Source organism: Plectropomus leopardus, chromosome 11, assembly GCF_026936395.1.
Source record: "Plectropomus leopardus strain MGB_pleo_1.0 chromosome 11, ASM2693639v1, whole genome shotgun sequence".
Taxonomy (NCBI): domain Eukaryota; kingdom Metazoa; phylum Chordata; class Actinopteri; order Perciformes; family Serranidae; genus Plectropomus; species Plectropomus leopardus.
In genome coordinates, this window is record NC_142186.1 from 21,545,465 (window position 1) to 21,558,042 (window position 12,578).

Consider the following 12,578-nt stretch of genomic DNA (forward strand, 5'->3'; position numbering starts at 1 on the left):
GGACATCAGCAAAACTAAACAAGAAGGCTCCATGCAATTTCAAAGCACATGCATGTCTGAAAAAGACCTCACTCAACACTGGCCATGATGTGTGGAGGCATTTGAATTGGATAGCCTGTCGGCTGGTTCTAACCACAGCAAGTCACTATTTACAGCTTGGGAATTGATGTGATCTCGTGTTGGCACTCATACTTCCAATTGTTTCCATCCCCTTAAATAGTTTTGGTTTCCTGTTGCTTGTGCTTCGATGTCAATCAGCAGAGAAAGTGTAAACTAAAAAAGGAAATGTCTTGTCAATAGAATAATATACATTTTAAATAGTTTACTGCATTCAAAGTGTTTGGCACATGATTTTGTGGAAAGTACTTATCCTTATAACCAAACTCTTTTAGGATCCTGAGAGAGGAGCGAAAAGCGAGGGAGGCAGAGGAGAGCCGTCTACGGGAGGAGGAGGCCCGTGCCATGGCAGAGGAGCAGCGGAAGAGGGACGAAGCACAGCGCCTGCAGGAGGAAAAGGAGGCTGAGGAGAGAGCCAAAGCAGAGCAGGAGGAGAACATACGCATGCAAAAACAGGTATACTAACTGTTAGCGCCAAGCAAGCAGGGAAAGGAATAATTCCATCTCCAAATTATCATTTTTATATCAGTTATTTCCTCTGTCTTATGTTGAATTTGTGAGGAAGTTAACTTTTTTTTGCATGCTTCCATTGTGAAGGAAGACTCCAAAAGCACAAAATTCTTGATGAATTAAAGTCAGAGGGGATCACATTTAACAACAGCAAAACTATATCAAAATAGCAGTTTACAAACTCACACAACTTGTGCAGTATAATCAAAGTCTCATTTAACCAGTCGTATACTTATTACTTCCCAAACACATGGATTTTCGGTAAAACCTTACTATTAAAATACTTCTGCATAAACAGTGCAGGCACACTAACTGCCTGTTCTTTAGACAGTTTATGCGGACATGTTTTAAATGGTAACGGTAACGCGATAATGCATGCATTTGGGAAATATTTAGCATATGACTGGATAAATGAAACTTGGATAATACAACGCAAGTTGTGTTAGAGTTTTTAAACTGATGTGAAACTTGTATAGTTCAGCTGACTTCATTTCATCAAAAAATTTCTCTGTTTATTTGTTCACTGTGGAGGAAGTTTCCTTACTGAAAGTAACACAGGGTGAGTAACTGATGTACTGAGGATCATTTAGGGGTGAAGGACTCCTTTAATGAGTTGCAGTGCAGAGGTCTGGTTATTCAGATTAGGGTGAAAGGAACTTGCACAGCAGCGAGGACTATTAAGCACCACTGTGACAGTTCTTACTGCCTTTGGAATAAAGGTCAAGACACACATGGATGTACTTTTCACATCATTCCCAGGCACTTTGCCTTTTACACCACAAACTTTAAGACATCCCTGTCTTTGGCAAACAAGTTTGTGGTGTTTTTTTCAAAGGCACTTGTTTACTGTCTCGGCTCAGCTGCTCACCTCACACTGACCTTTGTTGATAACAGGCTGGACCAAAAGCACAGTTCAGTTTTTCCACATCAGTGGAATGTTTCTGTTCTTAATATGCAAATATTAACCTAAACTGATGACCAGGTAGCTACAATGAATGTGCCCTTTTGACTTCTCAGTTTGTCAAATAACTGTAACGGGCAATACTGACTCTTCCTGTGTTTGTGGAGTAGCTAAGGGGAAGCAGAGGGGAATTATGCTTAATTAGTAGAAACATTTCCACTGAAAAAGGAAATATGGATCTAAATTACAGAATTAGTTTATCCGGTAGACCTGTAACATGATTAGTAACATGTCTTATCTCTATAAGTGGTATTAGGTACTTGCGCTTTGCCACCCCCTTGTGGTGTATTACTAATAGTGGCTTTTGTGGTTAAACATGATCCAATGTAATTATGCAAAGGCTTAAGTATTGTATTTCAGTTTGAATGGTCTTCATGAGGCTGTAAATGTTGAAAATAGATCTTTTTGGCTCATAGGTACAGGAAAATATCCCTTTTGTGGTTGTAAACAATCATTGCAACGAGCAACCACACCCTTGTTACGTAAAAGGCATGTTATTTTGGCTGAGTTTTTTCTCCCCCTTCTGCCGGCATTAAGATTGTGGTCGGATTCTCGCCTGTGTATTTCAGAAAGAAGAGGCTGAGGCTAAAGCCCGGGAGGAGGCGGAGAAGCAGCGTCTGGAGAGGGAGAAACACTTCCAGAAGGAGGAGCAGGAGAGGCTGGAGAGGAAAAGGGTAGGGCAATACGTCTGTCCTCCCATTATTCTGTCAGCCAAGTTTTTAAGTCACCCATTTCAAAACGGAAAAGCACAATTTTAAAATAATAAAAGTAGACATTTAATCCTTAGTCCTTTTCCAAAAATCCCTACCTAGATTTAAATCATTAAAAACCCTATAAAATGATTGATTGATTGATTAAAAGTTCCAGCTCTGCCATCAACTCCACACAACTCAGAGTAACACAAAATGAATACTGTGATCAATTTCCAATAAGCTCTCTTCCCCCAGTGGAGGGATCATATTCTTGGGTACATTCACTCTGTGGTCTGCGTTTGACATGACAAAAGCAGGCTTGAAAGTTGAGTCCCTAAAACCAAGATGGATGATGTTTTTGGCTTATCATGGATCGGTTGTCTGCATGCCATGATTTAATAGGGCTTAGACTGTGTGTCGAGCATGAAGCTAAATATAAACTTTAATAATGGAGACCTTGCTGTGCCAGTTATGTGTGGGTTTATGCACGTATACTATTGTGTGTTTGTTCTGTGGCCATGACTATCTACTCAAGTATGCCACCCACATATCCAGTAGCCTTTCTTTTCCTCTCCTCATCTTCTCTCCATGTGAGGAAGGCTCTTATCGAGGCTTGCCAGGTCTGGCTCCGCCAACCCAAGCTTGGCTTCGTGCTGGAATTAGCCCACAAGAACAGCATGTCCTCTGCCCCAGAGACTTGCTATTCACAATGTACAACACACTGTTACTGACTGACTTCACCAAAACTGACTGTAGTAGCCTGAACAAAGAGAAGTTTGTGTTCAGCATGCACAGGTGGTTTTAAGTACCCAGCTTATTAGACAAAGAAGAATCTTTAGTCCTGAGGCAGAGGTTTTGCAGCGAGGCTAGATGCCAAAGACATAAGTGTGTTTTGTCCATGAATAATCTTAGATCTTAAAAATGCTCCACTTTTATGAGTGGCAGCTGCAGTTATGGTCTCTCTGTCCCAGGCTAGCTGTGTCCTCAGATGAAGGTCGCATCTTGCATCAAACCTTTGCCTTCTGTGCATACATATTACACAGAGAAGATTCTATTTTAGCACAGTATAGACTTTTCCAATTTCCTCCATCCTCCTTTTTACTGTTCAACCATCCTACACTGTTATTCCAGCTGCATACACACGTGCTGCTTCATCATTATTGACACAGCCCTCCACCTGGAGACATAAGAGCCTCAGTTTGACTCGGAGCATTCACTTCAAGCATAATGGCATGCAAAACACAGGGAAACCTCTTTAAGCAATGAACAGCGAAATATGCAACCTCTGTTTTAGCAAAACAGTCTTTCAAGGTGTGTGGGCTAGGCCTAGTCCACTAAACCCAACCCAGTTTTTAACAACCTGGCTGAAATCTCTAATCTCTTTCAAAACACATCTACCCTGATCCATTGCACAAAATGCATAGAAAATCTAAAAACAAACACTAAATATGTTCTGTTTTTGTTTCTATGTGGCACTATCCTCGGTCTTATTCGACTTTTTTTTCTCAGCGTCTGGATGAGATCATGAAGAGGACACGCAAGACGGATGGTGGCGACAAGGTATATATGCTGTTCAGTTAAAACCAACAAACAAACAACAGTGACTTTCCAGTAAAAATGACAATGACTACTATCTCCCATTTGTACAGAAAGAGATAAAGTCTTCCCCTACCATAAACAGCAATGACAAAGAGGCAGAAAGCAGCAAAGGTAAGCAGGACATTTCTCTTAAACAGTCTGCCTTTTACAAAACAGCTGCAAGTAATAGAGGACATTCATTAACCACAACAAGCCTTTAATCTGCAGGAATCGTTCAGGGGTAACTGTCCTCACTGAACTCCTGTTAATGTGTTATCTGTGAAGGGATTTAGAACAAAGTAGATGATTTGTGGCCAGAATCCATTTAGAAGGCGATTTCTAATTAGCAAATCCACATCAACAGTAGAGTTCAGACAGTGTCTGACTCACACCATTGCAGATGAACTCATTCTATTTATCCCACCTTTGGCCTGATACTTAATGACTCATAATTGCACTATATCTCCTCTGCTACATCTTCCACATGTTAGAATAAACAAATTCACAGGTATCTGTAGTACTTTTGTTTTCATTTCCCATGTGAATCATTCTCACATCGGATAATTTTGTATAAAAGGGTTATTTGATTATATCTGCCTCATATCCTGCACAGCTGCAATTTGAGTTCCTCTTCTCTGTACAATAGGACCCATGTGTGCTTGCTTGCAGTCCAAGCCGTGGGAAGAGTGGGCAACAGCAATAGCCCACAGCAGTTATAAGACACTTTTGACAAAAGCAATAATATAAGGACCCATGTGATGTTATAGAGGCCTTACCCATATCCTTTAAAGTTGTAAAAACAACTTCTAATTGTTTTTAACACATTAAGAAGCATATAACATGCGCACACTCCACGTCACATAGTATATGAGTAAGATGAAGGGGATCAATGTGGTCTGGGAGATTTGCTGTTTGTAGCAAAGTTCCCCAACTTCCCCAATGCAGGAAGACATTAGCCAGCATCTGATGTGGTCAGAGGCCTGGCAAGCGTGCTTCCATTCTAGTCTGGGGTGTGGAAATCTGTCTCAACCACAGCCATGTCCTCAGCATAGCTGAATAAGGGGTTACACAGGAAGGATGCCCCCAGGAAAATTTGGCATCCATTTCCTGCCTTTTGAAGTTAGCCTGATACAGTTTTATGATTATCATTAATGGTGTTTGTCGTCCTGTGGTTGATCATGCATGGCAGAGACCGAGGCTGAATGTGCGTGATCGTGTTGGTGTGTGTAATTCACACTGCATAAATGGCTTTGTTTACTCTAGCATCTGCTGAATATCAGCCAAAGACAGAGGTGCCCAATATCAAGACAGAAAATGGACAGACCATCGTCAAAGAAAGGTAAAACTATTGCTCCTTTGTTTTTTTTTGAAAGTTTCTTTGTGTTCCTGTTGATGCAAGACCACCATGAACAGTATAAAAACTTGGGGCCAAAAAAATTATCAGTTAAGTCTGCAGGACGTTTGTATTGTTAGAAACTTCAATGGAAAACACAAGGAGCCACACGATTCAGGCCAACAGTAAACAATTGTAATACTGGGAGAGATTCGGTTTCTTGAAATGTTTACTCTTTGTATTTGAATACCCTTCTTGGGGTAGATTTTTAAAAGACTCCTGTAATTGGACGGTGGTGGAATGACTCACTCATCATAACTAAAGCCATGTTCCTCCTCGTCTTTCCTCTTTAACAGCCCTTCAGTCCAAGTAGTCAATGGGGTCCAGCCTACGAGACATGAGAACGGCCTGTCTACTAAAGGAGACACTGCCCACTTTGGAGATATCATTCATCTCGTGAATCATGGAAACACTACTAATGGAGCACGGGATAAGTCTGAGACCAGCATGGCCACCGAGCCAATACTTACGTTTGACAGCGAGGAGCCATTCATGAAAAAGGCAGGCCCAATGAAGCCTCAGCATGTTGCAGGTACAGGGCTGCAAATGGGAGACACCACAATACAAACCAAACATGACGACAAAGTCTTTAGACTTAAAGTAATCTAAAATTAACAATAAAAATGTGAAAGGAAGAAGACGAAAGGAAGAATAAAGCTAAGAAAAATAATCTTACCAACTCAAGTCTGAAGTGTTTAGGTAGTGAGTTCCACAAAAGATGGTCACATGTCTGTACTTAAAATATGAAGCTATGACTAGCAGGTGATTAGTCTAGCTTAGCATAAAGACAGGAAGCAGGGAGAAACAGCTAGACCACCACCACTTGTAAAGCTCACTAACCAACACTGTAAAATGTTTGTTTTTTTTTCCATATAGAAACAGATGCGTAAAAAAAGGTAATTTGGGGGGTTACAAGGAGGTATATGCTACAGGAACTATTTCTTGGCCTCTGTTAACTGTTAGTTAGCAGTTAATGGGTGTCAGGCTACAGAAAACAACATTACTAGAACTGACAACCCTTGTGTAAAGAGCAATGCAAATACAATGCAAATACAGCCAATTCCTGTGAATGAGGAAAGGGCCTAACTTGGTCCAGGGTTTGAGAAAACATAAAGCTTATTGATCCAAAAAAGGAGAAAATTCACAAAAACGTGTTAAAAAAAGTATAATCAAAAACCCAACTACAGGTGCTATCCTAAATATTATGTGCCAAAAAGCCACATTTTGAACTAAATGATTTGTATGCTTTGTTTTCTGGTCTGTCCCTAATAAAAAGTAGCAGCAGGCGGAGCCATGGTTCACTTGATACAAGTTTGTATGCTTATTTGCACTGAGCTGGTTTTACACTTGGCCAAGTTCACATTACCCAAAAAAGACTGCAGCACAGACAGCACTATAGTTAGTTTTGTTGTTCTTGGCATGAGGCGACCACGAACTTAAACTTGTACTTCATCTAATGTGCAGATCATCTCCCCGTGGAGAGTGAGTACCCCCTGAGGAGAGGATGGTGTGGCATGGAGACTCCATTTACACCCGCAAAGGGGTGGAGATGAGATATGGAAGAAATAGTGTAGGAAAGGGTGAGGAGACGTTGGGTATCTTTATACTGATGACAGCTTTTATTCAGCAGCTCCACTGACTTGGGCCTGCACCCAGTGAGGAATTCCTAGAATAGCCGAGGCGATGAAGAGACCCTATCCACAAGTGCTTCACTGCTAGGGGTTAGAAACAGGACCCCGAAGCAATTAAACAGCATATCACTCTTCACTCAACCCCCCTTCCCAGCGGCAATGTCAGCAGCACCCTACTCCCTTTTTCACCCTAACCTTCTTACTTGAGCTTAACCTTCACCTGTTGGCCTGAAGAAAACCAGCTGTCATAAACACTGCGAAAACCAAACAGAAAACCTTCACTAGTGTCTGAGGTCTTTCCTGAAATCACATTTCAGTGAAAAAAAATGTCTTTGTTTTACTGCAACTGGCTTTAACTTGGTCATACAACAAGTGAACATTCTCTCTTCTCATTTTCACTCTTGTTAATGTGGACACTTAAGACACCATTGGCCTGGCGGGATATTTATGAGGGCTGCGATGAGGGTTTATTGATATATGAGACTGATTGAGTGTAATTTCATAGGTCGTCGATTTATTTCGTGGCGTACTTCCAGAGTTTAGTTGAATGTTTGTACTTGTTAAGAGTGAAGCCCATCTCTGCCTCACATGTGCTGTTGTCAGTCAGCTAATTCAGTGTTAGATCAGCTGCAAACTTGTTTCATATTTGACTATAAAATGACTTTCTCTGGAGGCCTTCCATCACTCCGTTGTAAACAAGACAGTAAATGTTACCGGGGTCATGCGTTCTGTAACATGTTCAACATCCTTTTCCACTTAGTATTGTTACCCGGTCAGAGGTTTATGGACTATGTCATTACTCATATCAAAGAGGTTTACTCTGTTTTGTCTGTATGGCTGCTGACCCTTAACCCTTTGCTCTCTGCCTTCGACATAGAGGTCCTGTGACACGTCCCAGTGTTGAAGTGCTCGTCGCCTAAGGTCACTGACCTTTCCCAGCCCTGCCAACACTCGCATGGGGAACCCTGTGACCTGTGCCAACCTCTCTCTAAGCGCCTCAAAGCAAACATACTTCTCTCAGAAGATGAATTGGGCCACAGGAGATGACGACCAATCATCAGGACACAAAAACAGGATGAAAGGTGTTGCTGCATACCACACAAGGTGCATCAGAGTTAACATTCGTAAAAGATCTTTGTGGCACCGATTTCATGCACCTTAATTCTCGACAGTATCATCCTTTGTACATTACAATACAGCTGAGTAATTATTACAATAAGCTGAAATGTTTGTTTTCTCTGTTCTTTAGTTATTTAACTGAAAGAGAAATATAAAAGACTGGGTACATTTTTGTGAATAATGTAAATTAACTGCGTGTGACGGACAAAGGAGGGACGGGTCTGTGAATTTAAGTCGCATGAAAGGGAGTCATTTTATGCTACTCTGCTGTGAGTAGACCCTCTAGGTTAAACACAGGTATTATACATCCTGGTCTGTAAAAAGCCACCTGTAACAGTTTTTGTAAAGTTAAATTGAGAAATCTGGAAAGAGATTTGAAATGTAAGTTCACAAGCAACAGCTTCTTACTGTGCGTAAACATATCGTCCATTCAAACCTCAGCTATGATTGAATGTACGCAGAACTGGATGTAAAAATAAGAGTGCAACCTTCACAATTACGCAACCAGAAGTAATTTAAGGTCAAATCCATGTATGAGGGATTTACTCCATAATTAAACAGTAAAAGCTGTTTTTTTCTCTCATGTGCAAGCATGGCTAAATTTTCTCTCCTTTGCATTGAGATTCCATGGACTCATATGTATTTGAAATGCTGGTGCGTGTATATGCTCTAATTATTTTGATGTGCGTTACAAGGTCATTGGGAGCATCTTAAGTCTTATTAAAGACAAGTTGTCCAGTCTGCGGTCTCTAGGTTGAATTTGTCTTGAATAACAGTGCATGTGATAAATCAGGGAGAGAAAATGATACAGATGTTCCGAATTCACTGTTGAATCTCAGTGTTAAGTGTTCTCAGGTTCATTTATCTAAAACAGGCAGAGGAATTCATCATCATTTGTTATTAATTTGACCGTGTGGAAATGTTTTGCTCTATAGTTTGACCTGCTTACTCCTGAGGCTCAATAATATTGTGAGGTTTGAGGGGAAATACCTCCTCCCACTGAAAATCGTGGACTGCAAACTAATGCTAACCACAGGAAAACACATTTAGAGATGGTACCAGAGGGCCTTACAGTTGATGTACAAGGCATGTGAGCTGGCTCAGCTGTCCATTTCAGTTTGGGTCTCTCTTTACAAAATCCCTACAGGGGGTGCATGCCACTCTATCTGCTGCCCCCTTTCACTGTACTGGGGGCCAGCAGGGGACCTGGCACACTGTTTCAAGCTGACTACTTCTTTATAAACACAATTTATGTCATGACACACTGATCATCGTGTAGAAGTTACGTGGTACAAATGACTTATAGCTGCTTGTGAAATGTAGAGCGCAGTAGGAAGGGTTTGTTAACTTGAACCTGTGATGCACAGACGATTTCCTCTTGACTCCCACTGGGCTACATAAGATTTGATCACCATGCAGTGGAAAGCTCTGAGCAATGCATGCAAACTCCAGTTTAACTAACTACCTTTCAGAGGGAAATGCATTAATCAAAATGAAACAGAAACCCCAAAGGAGGAAAACAGGGAAAAGGCTAAGATTTATCAGTAAGGAGACCCAGCATTCATGTGAAGAAAATTAAAGTAAGTGAGACCTGTACTTTTAAAGCTATTAACATGATGTAACGTGACAGTTTTTTTTTTTTTTTTGGAAACTGGTAAATTTGCAAACGCTATTGCAAGCATTTGGCTGATTTAGGGATAATTTGTAGGTATAGTATTGTAAAAATAACAAACTTATTTTCCAGTTTTGGCTGCATCACTGCTTTGAATGCTTTTTTTCTGTAACTTCAAATAATGAGGCATTATTATGTCCATTAGATTTGCAAAGACATCCCCTCATACAGCTCACAGCTTGAATTTGCAACAGCCAGTTGGCTTCCAGAGCTTGCTTGAGAAAGATGTGAACCCCTGCTGACACTAAGTGCAAGTTTCGACAACATGATCTCAGTACTTAGCTACCACAGTTTTCCACATGCTGTTAAAAGCTGTATCCATCAACCCCACCAGAGGGTGCAGCACCGTAGAATGGAGGTGACAGACAATATATCACATTTCCCTGGATTCATGCCGAGTCTTAAATTTGATACAACATGGAAAATGCTCACATGCAAAAATCAACAAAAAAACTGCAGATATATTTAAAATTATCAATCTCTTTTTTGGTATTGGTGTGGTTGATGTGCTGGTCAATCCCTGGTAATGTGTAGTGCTTCTCAGAGGGGACCTGAGGATTAGTGGGCACTATTTTTAGGGAGGTGTCAGCGAGGCAGTGCACAGTTACAGGCTGAGTAGTGCCAAGTCTCTGAAGAAATTCACATAGATGCAGACTTTAAAAAAGTATTTGTCAATGGGTAAAGGTGATCCAAAAGCCACTAAAGATAAATGAATGAATCTGCTCTCTGTCAGTCAGACTACCTCGTAGTGCTCCCCTCGCCTTTGTTCATGCCACTTTGATTGATTTATTATCTCCCTGCAGAATGCGCGTGTGCTCATGGGTCCATTGGAGGTGTCACAATCCATGACTATTCTTACTCTGCTCCTCACTGGTTGAGGATGAATAACTTCTTGTTAAGGGTCATATAAAAAAAAAAAAAGAACACCACATGCTGTCATGTGTGAGGACTTTATGGGCCTGTTGTCAAACCTCTGTGTTTATGTATTTAATGTAATAAGCATGCAGCCAGCCTGCTTATGGACACAAGCTCACTGTTGTTTCAGACATAAATCTCTACACTTGAGGACTGAGAGGAATCTTGCAAATGTTCCAGAATGGCAAGTGCGCCTGCTCTGCCTTCATTTTAAGATAGATGGGTCAGGGCTCGGTCACACCTAGGAGTCCCACTCCAGATAAGACTACCACTGCTAGTTATGAATACACCACAACCATCAAAAGCCCACTGCCCCAACCTCTGTTTAGTGTTTATGCTCACGCCCCCTCCCTGTCTCACATTGACCTGTCTTTATCTGCTCAGCAACAGGCTCTCTTCACACAGCTGCTCTCAGATGGCAGTGCATTAATGACAGGCCGCAGAACGGCCGGCACTCACAGCAAGGCTGTTTCTTGATCCCCCTTGGAGCTTTCAGAGCAGAGCAACCTCTCAGTTATTTTGAAGGGAGATGGCACGATTTAAAAGCGCCCCCCCATCAGACGGGGCCTCGGTACCACAGAATTCCCCTCAGTTTGCACACACAGCCCAAGGCCTCAAATCCTATCAGGGTGGTCGCTAGGGACAGGGAGCAACTGATTATACACAGGCAGCTGTTGGATCACTGTCAAACCAGTCGGCAATGGGCATTCTTTGATGAAGTACTTTCTGACTGTATGATGTTCCAAAAAAACCTCAAGTATTTAAAGAGTCTGACTTGAGTGTTGCACTCTGCATTAACAATATTGTAAGCTGAAAGTCCTGAAATTTTTCTGCTTGGCACATTGAGTAAAAGCATTCTTAGACAAAGGGGAAAACATTTGTTGGAGAAGCATGTTATAGGTCTTAAAAAATACCATACTACGTGAATGTGAAAAAATTGAATAGAAATGTCACAGTATAATATGCAATCAATGTTTATATATATCTATGTATATATATATATATATATATAAACACATAGTATAGTGTGCCCTCAAAAACTGCATATATAAGTCTTGGTAAAGTATGACATGAATACATTTCAGGAAAAAGCATAAGAATTTAATGAAAATATCATGGTATAGTCAGCCACCAAAATGTCATGGTATGTAATAGTATGCAAAAGGAGTCATAAAAAAAGTTATAATGTGCCATAAAATGTCGCAGTATAGTAATAGTAGTGTAGTCTATTGTCTAAGTCAAGTAATGCATGTCGTCCAAGATCATGAAAAAATTTAACAGTATAGTATGTTGTACAAAATATTTTTAAATAAAGTCAGAAAACAAGCCAGAACAGTAGAGTATGTTTTCCAAATCATAAAAAAAAAGTAATAGTGTAGTGTGCTGTCCACAATCAGGAAAAAAACATGGTATAATACGTTTCCAAAATTTATTGAAAAGTCATAATAGAGTTCGTCGACCAAAATCGTGAAAAAAAGCTATTGTATGCTTTGTCATCCACAATCATGAAAGCAAAGTCTTAGTATAATATGTTGTCAAACAACATGAGAAACACTTATAGTATATTATTTAGTATGTCATCCAGAATGTTTAAAAAAAGTCACAGTATAGTATGTAATTATGCTGAAAAGTCATGGTATAGTATGAAATTCAAAATCACGATTAAAGGTCATAGAATAGTAACATTAAAAATCATAAAAAAAAAGTGATAGTATAGTATGTCATCCAAAATTGTGAAAAAAAGTCATACTAGAGTATGCCGTCCAAAATCATGGAAAAAAGCTGTAGTATGTCGTCCATAATCATGATAAAAAGGCATACTATAGTATGTTGTCCAAAATCATGCAAAAAACACATAGTATAGTATGTCATCCAAATTATGCATAAAAGCCCAAAATTATGCTAAAATGTCATAGTATAGTATGTCGTCCAAAATCATGCGCAAAAGTCATACTATAGTATGTTGTCCAACATTATTTAAAAAAAGAAA

At 40.2% G+C, this 12,578-nt stretch overlaps 1 protein-coding gene across 4 annotated transcripts in view; it reads left to right on the forward strand.

Moving 5' to 3' along the window:
- map7d1a (MAP7 domain containing 1a) overlaps positions 1 to 8,742 on the forward strand; it is a 47,332-nt gene extending 38,590 nt beyond the window's left edge. For all 4 annotated transcript variants that reach the window (XM_042489644.2, XM_042489645.2, XM_042489646.2 and 1 more), the window contains 7 exons: positions 393 to 573; positions 2,158 to 2,262; positions 3,790 to 3,840; positions 3,930 to 3,990; positions 5,122 to 5,197; positions 5,548 to 5,783; positions 7,760 to 8,742. In XM_042489644.2, coding sequence (XP_042345578.1) covers positions 393 to 573; positions 2,158 to 2,262; positions 3,790 to 3,840; positions 3,930 to 3,990; positions 5,122 to 5,197; positions 5,548 to 5,783; positions 7,760 to 7,770 — 721 coding nt within the window. In that variant the 3' untranslated portion in view covers positions 7,771 to 8,742. The remainder of the gene's footprint in view (positions 1 to 392; positions 574 to 2,157; positions 2,263 to 3,789; positions 3,841 to 3,929; positions 3,991 to 5,121; positions 5,198 to 5,547; positions 5,784 to 7,759) is intronic.
- The last annotated feature ends 3,836 nt before the right edge of the window (positions 8,743 to 12,578 follow it).